The following is a 20,431-nucleotide window of genomic DNA, read 5'->3' on the forward strand; positions in this document are numbered from 1 at the left end:
CGATGGTGTGTTTCAGACATGCACTGAAAATTATACATGTTATGTTTTTGTGTTTGGGCTTTCAGAGACCCCGTAGCTTTAAAACCTGATTAAATATAAATACAATGAGTTTTACTATCCATACCAAATAAGTCTGTGCATCCACACTCATGTACCCAGATGAGCATGTACGCACACACACACGCAGGAACAACACACATACAGTTTCTGGTTAACATATTAGTTCATGTATAGCCCACATTACATTTGAAGTATGATTTAAGTATTCCTTATTTAGTGTGACATTAATGTTTTCCATATCCTGTCATTTGAAGACCAGATAGATATATTGATGGTGGTGGTGGGGGTAGATTAATTTAGGCAGCAGACACCGTGTTGCCTGGAGGTGGCAGACTATTCTTAGCAATAATGAAAACATCCTTCCAAACACAACTATAGGCCATCCCATGTGTGAGTCTTTGCCTCACGAGGTTAACTCCAGGGCATGGACACCGCTGAGGATAATGACTTCTCTATGGCAACTGCATTTGAATATCTGTGACACAGACACCACACATACATCACATATGCACATACATCCACCTCCAGACACTGACATGCCTGTTCATATATAAATTCACCTTTGAGTGAATTCAGCTGTCACATATATGACACACACATACACTCACATGTCATCTGTGCATCCTATTTCCTGCATTCCAGTTCAGAAATCCTAATAACATGAGAATAAATATCAGTAGACTATGCATTTAAAAAAGTAAACATGTTGTCATACATTAATATGTTAAGATAGTAGACATAAATATTTAAAGGACCTGTGCTTATAGCCTACTGTAGATTGTTGTATGGAGGTTTATATTATATTTCCTACAGGGGGCAGCAACATGCCTGACATACATTTTACTCTCGTTTCAGTATCTTACGAAGAAGAATGACTTCCTGTAAATAACAAGGGTTGCAAACGCACAACCGTACAGTGTTGTGCATTGTATTGCTAACGTTATAGAAATGTAATTTTCTAGTCATGGACGGAGAAGAAGAAATTATTTGAACTAACTGACAGTGAGTTGGTCGCGTGGCGTCACGGACCTGAAAGGCTTTGCCTCTGGCTGCCTGGCTAGCTGGACTTATATGTGGCAGCTAACTAGCTTGCTAGTCACTTAGCTAGACCCACACAGCTGGTTAGCTGGTGTCATTAGTTTTGTTTTCTCGCGGAGTAGCCGGCAACTTTATAACACATGAGTGTGTCTCTGGTCGTTATCCGTTTGGAAATAGCCAACGAGTCTCCTTCTCCACAGGGTTTCCAGTACTCAGCTGGTGAGTCACTCTCGGCTCCAGTCACTGGAGTTAGCCCGGCGGCTAACAGCAGCCAGCTCTGACACACAGCAGGCACACTACACACTTTACTAATACATTATAACAACAACAACAACAACAACAACAATAACTTATTTTTTATGTAGCCGAACCCACGCTGTTACACAAACTTCCTTACAGCTACTTAGGGCAGAACAATACATGGTTATCATGTTATCTGAATTTGAACATGCACAGTATTAATAACTCAAAAGGCAACAGTATGGACAGTAGTGTTAGGGTTAGCTTAAGACAGTTATTAGTGTGTTCTGATCTTTAAAATGAAGTTTCTTGAAGAATGATGATTTTTCACTGTTGCTACACTTAAGATTTGAAGTAAGTGTGAACCCATAGTCATATCATATATTGTATCACTGTCGAGATATCTGGCATAAATATCAAAGTATGAAATTTTGTCCATATACTGAAGCTGCACTACTTAGTAATGATAATGTCACATCAGTAGTTTTTTCCAAAAAGAGTTTCAAAACAGCTGTCACTGCTACTCAGTTCATTATTTTGGATTTTTAAAAAAGCAGTTTTTTTTTGTTTGTTTTTTTGTTAACAATTAGAACAAATTGTGTTGTGTATGAATGCCCAGTGGGTAGAGGTGTGTGTGTGGAGAGAGAAGGATGGAGGAAAGAGATGTATTTAGCCCAAACTGTCCATTTGATCCCATGTAAACTTCAGCTTGTCATTGCATCCCTCACCCCTGCAGTTGAGGGCATGTCAGAGGAGGAACTGCAAGACAAAGCTCTTGGCTTGGCCAAGCTCACTTTGAGCGGGAAGACGGAGCTCGAACAAGCAGCTATTCTGCACCAACACATCGGCAGCAGAGCCATGGGAGACATGGTCATTGAGACGTTGGAACCAAACCCAGGTAAGGCTTGACATTGATTGTTTGCAGAAATCATAATGAAGCTTACACATATGAAACTAGTGAATGTCCTCCTTCTTGACTGATAAAGGAGGGGGTGAAGACCCTGGTGGTTCAGGAGAGGAGAAAAGTGAATCTCAGGCTGCAAAGACTGAATCAGACAGTAAGGAGGGCACCGAGGGTCCACAGGACAACCCTACGGGGACGGGCACAACTCCAGACTCGCCCTCCAAGCAGCTGCCAGACCAGATCTCATTCTTCAGTGGAAACCCCTCAGTGGAGATTGTCCATGGTATCATGCACCTTTACAAGACCAAGTATGTTCCATCTGAAATGTATGTATGCCCTAATGCACAATATTTATGCCATTTCAGTGAGATAGATGATTTTTTTTGTATGTATTGTTGCAGCAAAATGACATCTTTGACTGAAGATGTTAGACGTAGCGCAATGCTGTGCATCCTGACTGTCCCAGCTACTATGACCAGCCATGACCTCATGAAGCTTGTGGCACCTTTTAATGATGTCATGGAGCATATGAAAATCATACGGGACTCCACGCCTAACCAGTACATGGTTCTGATTAAGTTCAGTACACAGGTATGGTCTCAGTATAACTCATAATATAGTAATTTATTTATTTTGACAGGAAAGACCTCTTTCTATCTGTTAGCAAGATATCTCAACAAGTAACAAATTTGATTTGGATGCAGTTTGGTGGACAGATGACCCTCAGCTATAGGTCCAGATCTGGAATGTCTGCCACTCAATGATTCATTTTTAGCTATTGGTCATGTTCTGGCATCTCCAAGTTGGCTGTTCAGAGTGTTGCTTTTTTGTAGAAAATCAAAGCCAGATGCCAAAGCCAAACATTTAGACAGAAACTGTTCAGGAGGCTTCAGCTTTGCAAGTTGCAGGATTGTTCAGTGTTGGTGGAGGCTTACATTCTATCAAGTGCTGTGTAGTCAGGGTTTTGTTTTGCATCTCCACATATTTCTGTTTCTGTTCACATGTAACGCTGCTCTTTTCTCTGTCACTGAATAGGCAGACGCAGACAGTTTCTACACAGCATGTAACGGCCGCCAGTTCAACTCCATAGAGGAGGCAGTGTGCCAGCTGGTGTATGTGGAGAGGGCCGAGGTCATAAAATCTGAACAGGTATACAAACCCAGTAAGAGAGTTTACTTATCACTCTACTGAAATATCAGGGTGAACACAGCTGTATCTAATGAAAGTAATTAAGGTTCAGCTCCACTCAAGTCTAGCAGTGCTTCCAGTGAGCCAGCTTGAACCACAGCACGACTCTGGCTCTGTTAGATGGAGCACAACCTTCAGTAATGCCATTAGTAACACCTGTCTTTACCCACTATTCATGTGAAAATGGCTGCTGTGAAAAAGATCTACAAGAAATATATTCCCTAAATGACTTGAGGTTGTAGTTGGCAGAGGTCTTGTACTGGACTACATTTTGCTGAGAGGTGTTTCTGATTTTTTTCCCCTCCCTATTTATATACAATGAGGGGGACAGAATATTGGAAACAGCTCTCAATAAAATGCAGTCCGGTACAGCAGCACCTTTAACAATGAGCTCAATGCCAAACATAGAACTGAATGAACACCTCTATTACTGTTACAAAAAGAAAGCCTGAGCATTATAGGTATTACAAAAGTAGAACAGTTGTATTGGATAGTACAGGTGGACCAAATAAAGTGGCCACTGAGTGTATTTCTCATTCATTTTTTTCTTTGTCTGAAGATGTTCTGCTTCAGTGTTGCACACCCACATGCAGTGAATCATTAACCATATATAGATAACATATTAACCATATATTTAGACTGCCTTTGTTCTAATATTATTGTCTGGTGCATCAACCACAGTCGTATTAAAACCTCTTCCTGAAACAGTTAACCTCAGAATGTGATGTATGATTATCTCACCAAACAGACTGCCCCGACTGGTCAGTCAGGGCCCCTATTGGTCAACCAATGATTTAGTTGCAATATCAAATCACTAGAAGGGGAGTGTTACACCTGCTGCAGGTGAGACTCAGACTCATTCTGATGTCGTTTTTTTCCTTGGTGGGCATAATCGTCACTCAAGTGTTTTAAAAATGAGTTCTGAAAAGGACTTACATCATGCAACCACTGGAGGGCGGTATAAATAATCCTCATTTGTTCTGTTACTTTAACTCTATTTTCCTTGCTGCAGTCTGTGAGTGTTGGTTGTGGGCCAGTTCTCATTGTTTCTTAGACTGATCAGTGAAATCAGCTGTGGTAATGACGGGTTAGAATAAAAACCTGCAGACTCCTGGTCCCACATGAACCACAGCTGCACATCGCCGATGCATTTTATCACATGTTGTCTCTCTCTCACTTTGTCTTTGTTTCTTTTTTTCCCTCACATCTCTCCCACTCTTTGCTCCACCCCTCTTAGGGAGCCAGTCTGCCAGTGATGGAGTTAACCGAGCTGCCCAAGTGCACTGTGTGCCTGGAGAGAATGGATGAGTCAGTTAATGGCGTCCTCACCACACTCTGCAACCACAGCTTTCACAGCCAATGTCTCCAGCGCTGGGAGGATGCCTCGTGAGTAGCATGCATACTCAGAGCACAGTACCACTGGAATTACCCTGTTATCAGTGTTTTCCACATAATATTAATTTTTGGGTGGTTCAACCAGATGAGTCTGACTGCCTTCAGAGGTGATTCATTTTGGGTGATGTTGTGCACAAAGCAGGTCTTTCTTATCAGTGCAGTTTTCAGACAATGATTAATGCCGCCAAGCACTGAAACTTGGGAACATTGCCTAAACGATACATTAAGGAGATTATGGAAAATATAAATAGCTAGCTATATGTTCAGCTTGGTTGGCAACAATGATTACATCAGTACAATAGCCCCTCACACCGCCCCTTTTCACTGCATAAGTGCATATTTGTGACATTGAAGGTTTTTGCTGCTATCGTTTGTCATGTTTCCGGGTGATAAATATCTGTCCTGTTCTTCAGGTGTCCTGTATGTAGGTACTGTCAAACACCAGAACCAGTTGAAGAGAACAAGTGCTTTGAGTGTGGCGTGCAGGAGGTAACTAACCTGTCTGTGTCTGCGTAGCACGGCACGTCTTCCAGGGGCATCTTAACAGCGTCTTCATTTAATTCATTTTCCCATTTGTTTGTAATTTAATGCTTTCTTGTCCCACCACATTCTTCTCCCTGTAGAACTTATGGATTTGTTTAATCTGTGGGCACATTGGTTGTGGTCGCTACGTCAGTCGCCATGCCTATAGGCACTTTGAGGAAACGCAGCATACTTACGCTATGCAGCTTACCAACCACCGTGTCTGGGACTACGCAGGAGGTAGACAATTTGTGTGTGTCTGTTATTGTGGATAGAATATCCAACTCTAGGTTTTTATTATTATATTGTGGTTATTATGCAGGAACAAATCAAACTGGATCTGTCTGTGGCACTTGGTTCGACATGGATGGCCTAGCCTGTGATCTTTGTTGCAGATAACTACGTGCATCGGCTGGTGGCCAGTAAGACGGATGGGAAGATGGTGCAGTACGAATGTGAGGGAGACACCTGCCAAGCAGAGAAGATTGATGCATTGCAGCTAGAAGTAAGTGTTTCTTTTGTTTCTTTCTTTGTTAACCAGCATTTAGGAAAGCTCTAATGCATTTTCATTGTCTGCAGTACTCCTACTTGCTGACCAGTCAGCTTGAGTCCCAGAGGATTTACTGGGAGAATAAGATTGTTCATCTGGAGAAAGACACTGCTGAGGAGGTACTGAGAGCTTAATACAATGCAGCATTTGATGCCTTTCAGAGGTTCAGTACGTGTAGCTGTGTTTAATAACTGATTATTCAGTCATAGTCATGGATTTCAAGTGATTTTTGTGCAGTCAAACTTCTGTCTTTATGTTTTCAGATAAACAACATGAAGGCTAAATTCAAAGAGACCCTAGAACGCTGTGATAACTTGGAGCGACGGCTCGGAGAGGTATCCAAGGAGAAACAAGGCATAGAGAAAAAGTAGGTGTAGACTGCTGCTAGCCATCAGTAATTCAGTCATCTTGCTTGCTTTGTCCACTTCTTCAAATGACTTTCAGTATCCAGTTATACCTGGGAAGAATTGACTGGGCACATCTGAACAGTGTTGATTTTTATTTTGCTCAAATTGTGTTCTAATGAGCCTGACCACTTTGGGTGCGGCATAATATAATCTAAGTGTAGAAAATTTAGTTGCCCTTTTTTCTGTTTTATTTTTTTATAGTTGAACTGTTCATAACAAAGGAAAAGTAAATAAATAAAACCTCAAACACAGTGCACTGCTTTCCACTAGGCCTGTCTATTAATTCAGCAAGCAAGCAGTTTCATGGCTTTTTCTGCCACATAGGCTGTTTGGGTATGCATGTAAGAAACTAATTAGCTGAAAACTAGAAGTTAATGTTTTAATTATGTATTTAGTATAGGCTCAATTGGCAGCAGTATTGGCAACTACCTGATTGTGAGATACTCAGTTTTGGGCTATAGCAGAACGAGGGATGGCCAGTAGCAGGTCTCTGGAGCAGGAGTCCCACACAAATTATCTGGAGTCCTTCGCAGTCTTCCTCAACCTGAAACACTTTCTTCAATTTCTCGGTGGGCACCATACTTTGGTGACAGACAATACAACAGTGGCAGCTTATACTAACCATCAGGGGGTTTGTGTTCCCATCAGTGACACACGCTGGCACACAGACTGATATTATGGTGCAGTGAACGTCTCCTGTCTAAAAAGTATTTGAACACAGATTTTGGAGTTGTTTGCCATCAAAACTTCAAATCAGTTGGGCCAACTTAGGTTTTTTTTTTTTTTTAATTTGGCCAATTCCTTATTATTCCTTCGAGGTGAAGGAATAATAGGTTAAGAACAAGTCACTAACACAGGGTCCTGCTCTGCCTCTACCTTCAGGTATACCCAGTTGAACACGCGTGTGATGAAACTGAGCCAGGACCTGAAGGAGGAGCAGGAGATGAACCGCTGCCTGAGAGCCAATCAGCAACAGCTCCAAACCCAGCTGGCAGAGGAAGAATGCAAAGGACAAGAGAATGGTAAGTAGTAGGTGTAAGAGCAGGGGTTAGTTTGTACTCAAAATATAGACCTTTTACTCTATGCTCCAGTTGCCTAAGATGTATTCAGTGTTTGATGATCTCAGCATTTATCACTGCTGTTATTGAACATTAACCCTGTCTTTAGGCTACACCACTGATTATTTCCTTAATTAATTTAAAAACTCAAGTCCTTGCTAGCTAAAACACACAGGCAGGCAGTGGATGGCCGTCAGTTTATGATGTTTACCGTCTCATCCCTGAGGCTGACTGCTGCTGCCTGCGGGCGGTTTCACGCCCTGCTTGCAGCTACACCAAATCTAGCATGCCCTTCTCCACGTCAGCTTATTTGCTGTTGAGTCAACTAGTTGTGTGGTGACTGCTGTACACCTTTGCCACCACCTACTACTGTTGCTAACATCTAACTAATTACTTAGCAAATGCCAGACTGAAGAAATATATCTAGTACAGCAGGTTTATATCTGGGGAGTGAAAGCCACAAGGCATGCATGGAATGCTTGGCTGTCAGTTACTCAGAGTTATTCTTGTTTACCCTTCACATCACCTGCTCTTGGCTTCAAATAATTTTAAATTCAGATTGCAGGAATTATCTGAGAAATCTTATGAACAATTGACATTTTCATCATTATTTTTCCAGTCACTTGAAAAAGAGAAATAAGCCACACAGTCACCAGGATGGTGTCACGTAGAGCAAGTCTCCACATAAAAGAGAAAATTAGTTATGCTTTTTTTTTTTTGCCAGCAGAAGGTAGACAGCCAAAGAATGCACCATGCAGTTTCTGTCACTGTTTATCCACCCATTCATTGCAGACACTTAAACAGATCCACTCTCAGTATCATACATGCATGTCTATTTGTAGAATGACAGTAAGGCCACAGAGGCACGGTCGTTTTAGCCTAGAGGTAAAAGGCTTGGACTTATTCAGGCATATCCAGAGAAAACTTCCTCATTTATGTAGCGTCATTTGCAAATCATAAACAAATTACAGTTACACTGTAAACTGTGAGACCAGCCAAGTCTGTTGGTCACATTCTGCAGAGAGGAGAGAGGAGCTGCTTGGTGTGTGGTAAGACTGCACTGAAATGTGTGTACAGAGGTTGGACAAAATAAAGGAAGCACCTCCTGTAACTGCATATGATTGTTAAGTGCTTAAGCAGTGGGGCTGCTCTTTACCTTCAAATCTGCTTCAGCCCTTGAAGTGCTGTAACTTCAGTCCTGGATAATGGACCCTTTTTCGAGGAGGGAATCTTTTGGTTCTCAGGGAATGAAGGAGGAAGCAATCTGCCTTACAGTAACATAAAGTTGTCTGAAAAAGCATACCCCACTTTTGAATTGTGTAGCAGTGACTGTCATATTGAAGTGAAGCTTAATAAGTCATATGGCCTCAGGTTCCTTGGCTGTATATGGACAGGCAAAACAGTCGGCAGATCTGAATTACATAAAATGACTGTCCATTACACATCCAATTAGGGCTGGATAGTATCTGGATATTGGATAGTATCTGGTATGAATCTGGATATTCATCGGTATTTGTTTATGAAATTTTGGGATTTGGATATTCTTTTTTTTTTTTATAGTAGTCCACTGTCGTTTGACTTTACTTGTCATCTGTGAGTAAACTCGCAAGATTTTTTCATCTGCAGTCGAAGCGAACATGGCTATAGTACAATACAAAAGCAAGCAAGCTACACAGTGAATGAGGTAAGAAAGCGACATAGTGAGCCAGCAGTATGAGAAGACAGAGAGAGGAAGAGAGCGTTGTGGTCGAGATTGAGAGATGGAGAGAGAGATAGATAGATATGTTTTAGTGAGCTGCACAGTAAATGAAGAGAGTGGAAGTAGGCAAAATTACTATGTGAAGGTTTTGAATTACTCCAACACGAGTTGTTCATCATTGTCATAACGGCACAAAAAACTGGGGGGTGATTGGGCCAGTTGTTTCTGTTGAGGCTGTTATTGTTGAGGCTGAGTCACAGAGGTGTTGCGTCAACTCTGAGGTAATTTTTGGGGTTGATGTTTGGTGTTTAGCAACTATCCGGCTGAGAGTTTGTATGTGACGTTTGGCTTGAGTGGCCTGTTAACTGATAATGTCTTTAGCTCAGACATATTTATGTAGCGTCTATGAGGAACAGCCTCATAGCCACTGTTCCTTATGAAACAGTGACAAGTGGAGCAACCTTCAGCAATGAAGCTACTGACAAACTCACTCTAACAATCACACCTCATTCAAAGCCAGCTCTCCTTTCAGTCGTGATGGTTATTGACCTAACCTTCCTCTGCCGTTCAGCTCTGATGATGATTGTTTAAACCAGTTGTACCCAGTGCTTACACACACTGTTTACTTTGAAAGGACACACACTTTGTGCCATTCCACCCATTTGTGTTTTTTCATGAGGGGGATTTCAGGCTTTTGGCATGCATTCTTCTTGTAGAAGCATTAACGACATATCAACTAATATCAACAAAGCTTTCCTGTTGGAGCTGCTGGCAGTGTACATGTGGTATCAAGGCTCACTGGGGAACCGACATGCACAAGTGAAAAACTTAACTCTGTGGGTCTGTCTAAGCAGTCTTATGCCACTCGCTCCTGTTTGCTTTTCATGCCATAAGAAAGTGTTATTGGAGATTTAGTTATGTTAAACTTAGCAAATGTTTATTTGGAGCCCTTAAACACTGTTACAGTCTCAAAGGGCTCTTCAGGCCCATAGTATATAGAAAGCAAAATGATACCCCCTGACCTAAACTCTCAGAGCAACCAAGAAAAACGACCATCCCAGAAGCCTAAAGGGGGAAACTGAAAGAAATCTTGGGAAGAGAGAGGGTAGCCTCTTCCAGGCTGGACAGGAGGGAAATAGGTGCCAGAATTACAAATTTAGTCAAACAAATGGGTTGTGCCGATATTTTTGTTTTATTGGAAGAGTTTTGAACTTCTAGAGCCAAGAGTGGGTGCCAACAGAATGACTTGCGCAGACAGGACAGCATACATCACTGCCTCTGGGCTGAGACGGTCCATCTCTTGGCCCATTTTGGTGCATGCCTTCTTTATTCATGGCAGGACTTGGGTGGTTTATTTTTTCCATGAACTGATGGAGTGGTGCTTCCTTAACATACTTAAACGTCAATCTTCACATGTGAAAAGAGGGTTTTTTTTTTACGTTTATCATCTGTATGACTCTTGTCTGTATGACTGTCTGGGGTCTTCATAGCGGCGCATAAGGATGGGACAATAGCCGAACTACAGGAGCAGCTGAGAGACGTGATGTTTTACCTGGAGACCCGGCAGCAGATTGAACACCTGCCTCCAGAGGCTCGCACCGAAATTCAAGAAGGACAAATTAACATCCCTGCCAGCCCCTCAGACAGCGCTCTGGGCACGGCAGGGGCAGCCTCCGCTGCGGCCAGAGGCAGAAAAAGTCGGATCAGGAAGAGGAAGTAGGCAGCCATTATTAAAATGTAATGGAACTGGATGTGCCAGAAACATTGATCCCCTTCAACATGGACATGTATATGATAGAAGACCTTTCTATTGTGTGTTTGTGTGTGTGTGTGAGAGAGAGAGAGAGAGAGAGAGAGACATTCTGGCCCCTCAGAAGGTACTCAAGAAGGAACAAGCAGTCAAATAGGATAAGTCTAATTTGTTTTGTAAGAGAGTAAATTGTGTAAATATTTACCTCTGCCCTTCTCAGCCTGGATTTATTGTAGCTTTACCAGGAAGAAAAGTGGTGATCAGGGGGAAATGTGGGCAAATTGATGGCTCACTGACAGTAAACACAAGAAGTTACCTCTCTTGTTCAAAAATGCTGGCTTTTCCACATCTAAAAATTGTGTTTATCGTTATAAACAGTATCTATTTAATCAGAATTACGTTGACTACCTTTGAGGTTCAGTTCATGTTAATGATCGTCCTTATAGATTTGAGCAGCCGGGGTTAGTTCTGCAGTAGTTTTGCAGGTTTTCAGAATTTCTGGGTGTGAGAGGGCAAATGGAGGCCACAGAGATAGGTGAAGAATGTTTGCTTTCTGTAAAAATATGACTGAATTTGAGTGTTGACATTTTTTCCTTGGCAAAACACAAAATCATTACTGGCTGGCTCTTGTTTTTGAGGTTCATTTTGTCCAGTCTTTGTGTGACATTATATAAAATGTCTATAAATAAAATTCTTCATCATAAATTTTGTTCACAAAATTAAAACTGGAAAAAAATCAGGACAGCAAATGTACAGTATTTTAATCTGAGCAATTGATTTGACATGTCACTTTGCTTTCTTATCCATGCACTTGGTTGGAGTTTGAAAGTCCCAGGACAGAGACCAGAACACAACCATGTAAAAGCCATTTTTTTTTTAAGAGCAACAGGAAGCGTATGTATCCTTTGTAGCCTCCTGCTCTTGTTTTCTTACCTGTGCTCGGCTGAGGTATGTGCCTGTAAAACTGTCATGCATACAAACCAGTGAACACTGAGGATCAGGCCCCGCTGGAGGAAACTGAGACTGAAAATGTTATGTAAAAAAACAGAAACACTTTAAAAAAATATATCTCAAATGATTGCTAGCTCCAAAGTTCTGTTGTTGGCTTTTTCACTCCTTTGAAGCATGGCATATGTCATATAGAGTTTTTATTATATTTATTGTTAGTGGAACGTTTGTATTCTTGTAAAAGCTTTAGATGGCTCCAAATGGCCTTAATTAAGAACTGGGGTCTGGACAGCACATATATTTGTTACAGAGTTGGTTCAGAGCTCCTATTGCATCAAACAGTAAAAGAAAGTCACTTCTATGCAAAACGTGTCCTTTGTGAGGTTTTGCACTAAGAAACCATCAATAAAGTGGATGAAATGTGAGCGTTAGCAGTCAGAAAAGTGTCACTTTACCTGTAGCTTTTTTTTTTTTTTTTTTTTTTTTTTTTTTTGTCTTTAAGTGGGCAGAGCCAGAACATTGATTTGGAGTTTCTTTTTCTTTTATGTTGTTACATTAAGTTCAGAAAAGGGAGGGGGAAAAAAGATTTAGTGTATGTATGTCCATAAACTTTTTTATTTTTTGCACAGTTGAGCCCAACCTGACAAACTGGACAACACACAATAGATTTATTTTAGACTACTCTCAGTCTCAGTTTTCATAATTCTGCCGCTGGTCGTATTTTTCTAGGTTGTCCAGGATGTTGTAACATGATTTTATTGATGATGAGGTGGAGAAGTGAAACAAATGCTTGTGTAATTGCCAGTAACTAATACCAGCACCAAGGTAAGATACACTACATTCACAGTAAAAGGCTGTTTTTAGACCTCTGCACCACACAAGCATGGCTCTTGTTCTGAGGCAGCTGGTTCAAATGAGTCCTGGGTGACGACTCCAGCCGTGAGAACACTGACATTAACTAGTGCAGTCTCCAGCTACTTTTCATCTTACTACAACATAACTGTTTACTCGCAGCAGCTTGTTGGAAGTAAATTGTATACATTCTGGGCTTAACTACACCTTCGTTTCCAGAGTATACACTACACGGAAATACTGAGAGGGATGAAAAACGAGGTTATTAAAATGACTTCCTTGTGACATAATGTCTAAATAAAGCCCTGCAGCTTCCTCTTCACACCAGTAACATTCTCACAATATTTAAAACTACTCAGTTAAGCTTCCTCTTTTGTATAAGTCGTGACTGGAGCAACACAATATCAGTGATCCATATCTGTAGACAATCAAATTTGTCTGATACAGTGAGGCCTTTTTTTTGCCTTGTAAATAGAAAAAATGCGCCCCAAGGAGTGTATTCAGTTCTCTTATCCATCGGCTAAATCACTTTATACTACAACCTTATATTGCACCCTGTTCTGGTAATGGCTAATAACAATACAGAATATTCTGATTTGAGGAGCAGCAGCCAAGATAAACAGACAACCTGTTGCACAAAGAAAAGATACACACCCATGAAATGTGGATCTTAAAGAATTCGATACCACCGTAGCACAGTCTCCCAAGACTTAACACCGCGCTCTCACACAGATATCAGGTCACTCCTGTGTGCAGGATATTCCACGCAACAGGCTCTGCTTTTCTTATCACAGTCACAGGCAAATGAGGCACGCAATATGCAAACATGTGCCACACCTCCCAGTTTTCTATTTAAATCCCAAGTAGCCTATAGTCTGTGCAAGCCCATATAGCATGCATGCACGACTTTCTGTCAAGTGATTTGACACATTTCTTCAAACTGAGCCTCTGAACCAGCCATCTTAACCTTTTTGTGTAGTGTAAAGAAAATGTTGCATCACCAAATTGGGGTTAAATCACATGAAAGAAAAGGACAATGTGTGTTTGAAGGTTTATGTTCTAATCTGTAGATGATGTAGATGTGATGGCAGTATTTGCTATTTATGAAAAGAAATCTTTGTGTTCATTTTGCAGTGGGATTGTGCTCTTTTACAAAATGCTTTAACTGCTGTGAGGCCATCAACCTGTTTGGGGAAATGTGGTGAACCAGCTGAATGAAAGGGTTGCAACTGGGTAGACAAGTGTGAGAGAGAGAAAGAAAGAGGAAGACAGAGGAGGAGCCTACAGAGGAACAGGACTAGGGAGGTCAAGATAGAGCGATAGGAGGGTCCTTCCTGAGTTCCACTCGCTCTGAATGCTCTGTGGCCCCGTTCTCTCTTCCTTTCACTCACAAATTATGGACTAAAGCAAGAGAAGGAATTTCATTTCTGAAAGTGGCATACTGTTCACCTCTGAGGTAAGCAGACTGATTTTTCTTGCATGTTTTTCTCTTCACCTGTCACTCTCCTGCTCTTGCTTTACATATACAGTTTGCAGGCTGAAGTATGTGCAGCTGGTTGTTCGGGCTCCAGGCCAGCTCCAGTCCCTCTCTCTGATCTGTGTGAATAAGAATCAAAAAGGCTCAAATAAAAATGTGTTTAAATAGTTTGTCCTTAAAGTAAAATTTGAGAACAGAAACTGTTTACTGTGTGTGTGTTTGTATGCATGCTGGTTTGCATGTTTTCCATTTAAATTAGTTCAGTGGAAGTCAGTAAAGCGAGCTCCGGCACAGAACATGCCCTCAAAGCGGCATAAGGCTCTAAAATGTCTGGAATGCGTCCAGGCTATGCAGGTCACTACATGTGAAAAATGAACAGAAGCAAGGAAGAGAAGTGATGTCAGTTTACTCAGGCAACAGTGTGCCTTTGTGAATCCTCTGCTGTGAAGTAAACTGACTGAGAAAAACATAACTTAATGCATTCTTCCTTGAAGTTGAAAGTGACCAGATGCCAAAATTGACATGCCATGCATATATACACACACACACACACACACATATATATATATATATATACATATATAAACCTGTATACATTCACTGTGTTTGTTTATGTGTGATGCACTTTTCCAAAAAGCTTAAGGATAGCTGAGACGGTTAGGACAGGGGCGTGGTGGACACAGAGGATGAGGGGCACACGTCCCCTCTCTCCCTCCCTCCAGTGTAGTCCAGTCTAAATAGTTAAGTCCCACCTTATCCCTGATGCTTTTTTTGTGTGTAAAAGCTTATGAAAATCAGTAAAACATTACTGTAATATATGCAAATAAATTAAAAATAAATTTAAAAAATCATTACAAGGAAAGTGTTTATAATTATTTATTATAAATATACAGTGTATTTCAAATTAAATTATAAGAAAATTACTGGAAAATTACCACAACATTTTGTAAAATAAATAAGATAAATAAAAATTGTAAAAATGGTGAAATAAAACCAAACCTGATTTATTTCCATGTTAAAAACAGCACAAATAAAAAGGGAACATGTCCCCTCTGTCCTTTGCTCTTTCTTTGCTCTTGTCTATGTAATCTGTTATGGTTAGTCCAGTTATTAAATAGTTAGCCCCCACCTTATATCTATCGCATTAAAAGTAGAAAAAGTAGAAAAAAAACTTTAAAACTTACAAGAAAACTATTAATTGTATCAAATATACGGTATATTTGAGAACATGACCACAAAATTACCACAAACAATAAAAAATATATAATTAAATACATAAATTCCTACTAAACAACAAAATGTATAGAGAAATTAAGTGAATTTTGTAAAGACATAGTGCTAAACCTGTTTATGTATTTTCATGTTAAAAAAAATATAAATAAATATTGAAGTCTTGGACATTGAACCTACCTCACTTTTGAAACGATGGCTGTCCCCCTGTGTCAGCAGCTGATCTGTAATTAGCTGCATATTTCAGCTCTAAAGATGCCACTCTGTGAGGGGAAGCGGCGCTGCAACCACAAGCTCATGAGCTGCCGAGAAGAACTGAAAACGGCTTCATTTCAGCCGGGTTTCAAAACGGAAAGATGATAAAGAGCAGCGCTGCCAGACTGCAACACTGACATAATAAACTGTGACATAAAATCCTCATTTGTCAGTTACGTCATGGTGAGCTTTTATTGCTTCTAACAGTTTTGATCAATAAGGGCACGGGAGGAAAGCCAATCAAAAGGGAAAAACCCAATGAGTGGACTTTACCTGGAAGAGTTGTTATCAAGTTATCAGGCTGGACGGAGGCATGGAAGTTCCTGGAGACACTCCACTTCCTTCTTTCAGCTGGAAAATTTCCAAAGTATTTTTGTGTTGATTTGCATAATCACCTTTGGGGGAAAACAATAGCTGTATAATTGGAAAAAGCACATAAGCCTTTGTGCAAACCTATAACGTATAAAGGACACTAATTATGTTATCAGTTCCATTATTATTTTAATTTCTTCCGATACAGCGGAATATGAATTGCATCTAGTGAGCCTGTGCTGAGTCACAGAGGCTCTGGGGTGTCTTATCAGGTCAGTGTTTATAATTATAGGCTTGGTTGGAAACATTTTAATACCACCCAGAATCCTTTTAACCCGCCTGCACTGCAAGACTTAGTCACTGTGTTTCCGTGTCCACTGCGTGTGTAAGTTGCGGTCAGAAGCAAATGCTGAAATCTTGCTTGTTTCCCCTCTGAGTATTTCACTCTGTTACTCAGCTGCAGTGTTGGTTCTTTCTATCAAACAAGAGGAAATGGCTGAGTGTAATAAAACGCCTACATGCCAAATATATATATACACACACACACTTGCTCCTCTCCATTCAGTAATATTAGTGTTGTATTGGCGACTGCCAGGCTTTACAAGATACAGGTGGGTGACAAATGAAAAGAAAGACCAACATAAAGTGTCAGAGCAGCTTCTGGCACAGATTCTGTGATTCTCTGGAGGTCATTTATTGTTGATTTAGTCTGTGGATTTATTGTAAGTTGCATTTAGTTTGCTTTGTTTAGGCTCCATTTTCTGTCGACTGACTGCCAACAGTTAAACCCATTTTCCTTTTCTTGACATTAACATTTAGAGTAACAGTTAATTAAACTGTATTATTAGAATGTTTGATGCATTACTGTGAATACTTAATGTGTAAAGGTTATGATTGAAATGTCACAATATTGACAACATGATGGCAGTCCTCTCTCTCTCTGGCTCTCTGCAGATGAGTGACCAAGACAGCAGTGCCAGTGACAGGCTGTCACTGAGCTCCCACACAGAGGGAGAGATGGAGGGAGAAGCAGAGCAGGATGAAAAACTGGGAGAAAGCAAAGCCCCCAGTTTCTCCCGGTTCTCCGCGTCCCTGCGTGCTGTGATACGGATCAAACAGAAGTACCAAGCCATGAAGAAGCGGCGTCTGGAGCTGTCAGCTGGCCCGGGAGGAGCCGGATTCCCTCCAGGAGCCCCGGTGCGTACCAGCCCTAAGATCTTCACCTTTGATGGTCTGACCCCCTCGTCCCTCCCGTCCTCTTTACCCACCGTTCCCCAGAGAAAAAAGAGAAGAAACAAGAGGAGGGTGCTGTTTCCCAATGGAGGTGGGCGCAGGGCCCCACCCACACAGGAGCGCAGCCGGGCCAAGTACTGCCTCTACCTGCTGTTCGCCATCGTCTTTCTCCAGGTGAGGTGGAGACGCTGACTGCAGTACATCAAAGGAAGTTATGCTTGAATTCAGCATTACAATCAGTGACTCTATGATCTGTCATCACCCACCAGTCATCATGAGGGGTGTAGCAGACATGGGTGAGGGCATGTTCCACTAATTTCTGAACCTGTCCTCTCTGTCCCGCACACTATTTCACCTACAAACTGTTAAAAGTCCAGTTACTAAATAATTCATAGGTAATAGTTAACAACAAACTAGTAAAACTGACAAGAATATGTCCAGAAATTTTCTAATTAATTTAAAAAACGATCAAAAAATGTGTTAAAAACAAGAAAATTTGTTTTTATAAAAAGTAAAAAAAAAAAAAAAAATACAAGAGACTTATTGTTATTCCAGATATATATTTAAAACTAAATTATGGGAATTTCGGGGTAATGTTATGGAAATGTCATTGTATGTTTTCTTCCTATTTTAAAATATTTGGTTAATTTTGTGGTACTTTTTTTGGTGATTAATTTCAAGAGAAATATATTTTTGAAGAAATCAAGAGTATTTGCTCATGGTTAAAAGGGTTTGTCTACATGCAATAAAAGTGACACAAAACAGTTTATATTTTTATGTAAAAAAAAAAAAAAAAAAATAATAATAATAATACTCCTGAGCAATCCATCCCCCTCACTTGTGAAATGATCTTGGCTTCAGCCTTGATCATCATTCTTCTCTGTCAGCCTCTTCTCTGTCTCCTGTGCTGCAGTTACAACAAGTCTGGGAGATTAAGTTACAATTTGATTGTTATGAAGGAATGCAAAAATTTTTTTCAAATGCTACACGACAATGCTAACTATGCATTCAAAACAGTTGTGGAGGGTCTGCACAGGTATAGTCACCTCTTTTTTCTGGCAGCATACAGTAAACCCAGTGGTAGCCTCCTGCCATTGAGATGGACTGTCCCTGACTCAAACTGTTAAAAGTGAGAATGAATAGAGTAGAATAGAATGAATAGAGCATTTGGGGCAACCAACCATTATCCAGCACTCAATAATGATGAGAGGAAACTAGCACCACTGCTGTCCTACATAACAGCTAGGAGGGAAGTGAAGTAATATCACATTTTTCAAAACGGGTGGATTATCCCTTTAATAGTGAACCAGCTGCACAAGAGGCTTTTTAGACACAGGGAGATCTATTCTGTTGATATCCTCATGTCATCATCAGTGCTGACTTTCTGTCACCTCTCTCCTCTGTCTCCAGGTGTACAACGCCATAGAGAACCTAGATGACCATGTGCTGCGATATGACCTGGAGGGGCTGGAGAAGACGCTGAGGAGGGAGGTGTTTGGTCAGCAGGGAGCAGTGGAGGGTCTGTTGGCCCACCTGAAGGACTACCTGTCCACCTACGTCCACAACAAGCCCCTGGTCCTGTCCCTGCACGGTCCCAGTGGGGTGGGGAAGAGCCACTTGGGACGCCTCCTGGCTGGACATTTCCGCTCAGTGGTTGGGGAGCCCCTGGTGCTGCAGTACTATGTCCTCCACCACTGTCCCCTGGAGTCTGATGCCTGGAACTGCGCCCATGCATTGTCCATTATCGTATCAGAGACAGTTGCACGCGCTGAGGAGGAAGAGAAGATCCCCCTCTTCATCTTTGATGAGGCTGAGCACATGCACAGTGAGATACTGGATGCCCTGATGGAGCTCGTGGTCTCCAAACAGTCAAATGAATACTTAAATGCGATTTACCTGTTCCTGAGCAATCTGGGCCACAACCACATCACCAGACATCTGCTGCACAATGCCTCAAGTGTTTCTATGTCCATGACAGTATCTGGGCGTCACAGCAACCTAGTAAAAGAGCTAACTCCACTACTGCGTGACACTCTGGAGAAGCTCCACCCGCTATGGACAGAGGCAGACATCTTACCGCTGAGCCTTTTGGAGAAAGATCATGTGATGGAATGCTTCCTGGATGAAATGACCCGGGAGGGGTTCTACCCGGATCATGCCCACATAGAGCGTCTGGCTGGCGAGATAGATTACTACCCTTCTGTTGGGGGGCATGAATATGCCCGAACAGGCTGCAAGCAAGTGGTGGCTAAAGTCAATCTGCTGTGAAATCCTCTCGAAGAAATGTTTATACATTCCAGATTCTTCAACCATGAACGAATCGTTTATGGGAAGTACTTTGAAGGAATATGGACACAAAACTTGAATGACAAGACAGAGCCACTGAATAAGAAGATTTCCAACATGACAGCAAGGGCGGTTCACAGACACTGGCAAGGACTTCTGGCTCTGTTATGTCAGAAATGGCATGCAACCCCATGCAGAGGAGGTCTGGAAATGTTTGTCTGGTCCACAAACAACCCTTAACCCTTTACTCTAAAGGCAACGTGTATTTAACAACTATTATTAGGCAGCTCAACCAGACATTAATGCTGAAGAAAAGAGTGAAGGAGACCTGCTGGCCAGTCACTGATAATTCTGCTATGGTATCAACAGGGGAAGAACAATGATGGACCAAAAATGACACACAGCACCAAGAGAAGTGCAAGGTCAATTCACAATAAATAAAATCTAGAGCTTTTATACAGCTTACAGTGAAAGGTCAAACATTTAAAAGGTAATCTGTCATCTATCAGTTGCAAAAACTATTTCCCATGCTTTATACACTGGTGTTTCTGAGAAATTAGATGCAGAATCTTGTTGACTTTTGTTTGCAGATGAGTCTGTAGAAGTTTCAAACAAGACAATTTGCAAGACAGTAGATTTAGTTCCATACTGTGTAATAAGTAAAGGATATGTTTGGAAGGACTGATATGCTAATACAAGATGAACGGAAAGAGATGATTTGCACTATTGTTGCAAATTAGTGCTATCAGGTGGCTATTTTTTTTTTTTTTTAATTTTTTGTTTTCTGAAATCCTGCCGACATTTGTTTTTTATGCAAAGTTTAGTCTTGTGGCATCTCCCCTCATCTTCCTGTACTGCACATATACCAGATATCTTCAAGTCCCAATATTTCTATATACATTTGTAAGGATAGGCTATGAGGCTTCTATGTGGACAGCATGTGCCTTGCAATTAAATACACAATTTGAATGTTGATGTTGCCAGCATGTGTTTGATCAAATAGCAAGCTTTCTTGAGAATGACAGCA

General features: G+C 41.1%; 2 protein-coding genes across 2 annotated transcripts; both read left to right on the forward strand.

Moving 5' to 3' along the window:
- The first annotated feature begins 923 nt into the window (after positions 1-923).
- brap (BRCA1 associated protein) lies at positions 924-12,184 on the forward strand. The gene is made up of 13 exons (XM_030065725.1): positions 924-1,317; positions 2,075-2,236; positions 2,325-2,550; positions 2,644-2,833; positions 3,278-3,391; positions 4,668-4,816; positions 5,239-5,314; positions 5,449-5,587; positions 5,743-5,852; positions 5,927-6,016; positions 6,161-6,264; positions 7,187-7,326; positions 10,552-12,184. The coding sequence occupies exons 1-13, from the start codon at positions 1,239-1,241 to the stop codon at positions 10,779-10,781; spliced, it is 1,809 nt and encodes a 602-aa protein (XP_029921585.1). The 5' UTR covers positions 924-1,238; the 3' UTR covers positions 10,782-12,184.
- Positions 12,185-12,351: 167 nt separating this feature from the next.
- On the forward strand, positions 12,352-20,406 carry tor4aa (torsin family 4, member Aa). The gene is made up of 3 exons (XM_030065018.1): positions 12,352-14,067; positions 16,840-17,292; positions 18,529-20,406. Exons 2-3 carry the CDS (start codon positions 16,840-16,842, stop codon positions 19,384-19,386), a joined length of 1,311 nt encoding a protein of 436 aa, XP_029920878.1. The 5' UTR covers positions 12,352-14,067; the 3' UTR covers positions 19,387-20,406.
- The last annotated feature ends 25 nt before the right edge of the window (positions 20,407-20,431 follow it).

This window comes from Myripristis murdjan, chromosome 12 (assembly GCF_902150065.1).
Source record: "Myripristis murdjan chromosome 12, fMyrMur1.1, whole genome shotgun sequence".
Lineage (NCBI taxonomy): Eukaryota > Metazoa > Chordata > Actinopteri > Holocentriformes > Holocentridae > Myripristis > Myripristis murdjan.

What these genes read in the sequence shown, in the direction of transcription:
- tor4aa (XM_030065018.1), top strand. Translation starts at nt 16,840, where the DNA reads ATGAGTGACCAAGACAGCAGTGCCAGTGACAGGCTGTCACTGAGCTCC. An exon ending in TCGCCATCGTCTTTCTCCAG is followed by an intron (nt 17,293 to 18,528) that starts GTGAGGTGGAGA and finishes CTCTGTCTCCAG; the next exon opens with GTGTACAACGCCATAGAGAA.
- brap (XM_030065725.1), top strand. Translation starts at nt 1,239, where the DNA reads ATGAGTGTGTCTCTGGTCGTTATCCGTTTGGAAATAGCCAACGAGTCT. An exon ending in GACGTTGGAACCAAACCCAG is followed by an intron (nt 2,237 to 2,324) that starts GTAAGGCTTGAC and finishes TGACTGATAAAG; the next exon opens with GAGGGGGTGAAGACCCTGGT. An exon ending in TTGATGCATTGCAGCTAGAA is followed by an intron (nt 5,853 to 5,926) that starts GTAAGTGTTTCT and finishes CATTGTCTGCAG; the next exon opens with TACTCCTACTTGCTGACCAG.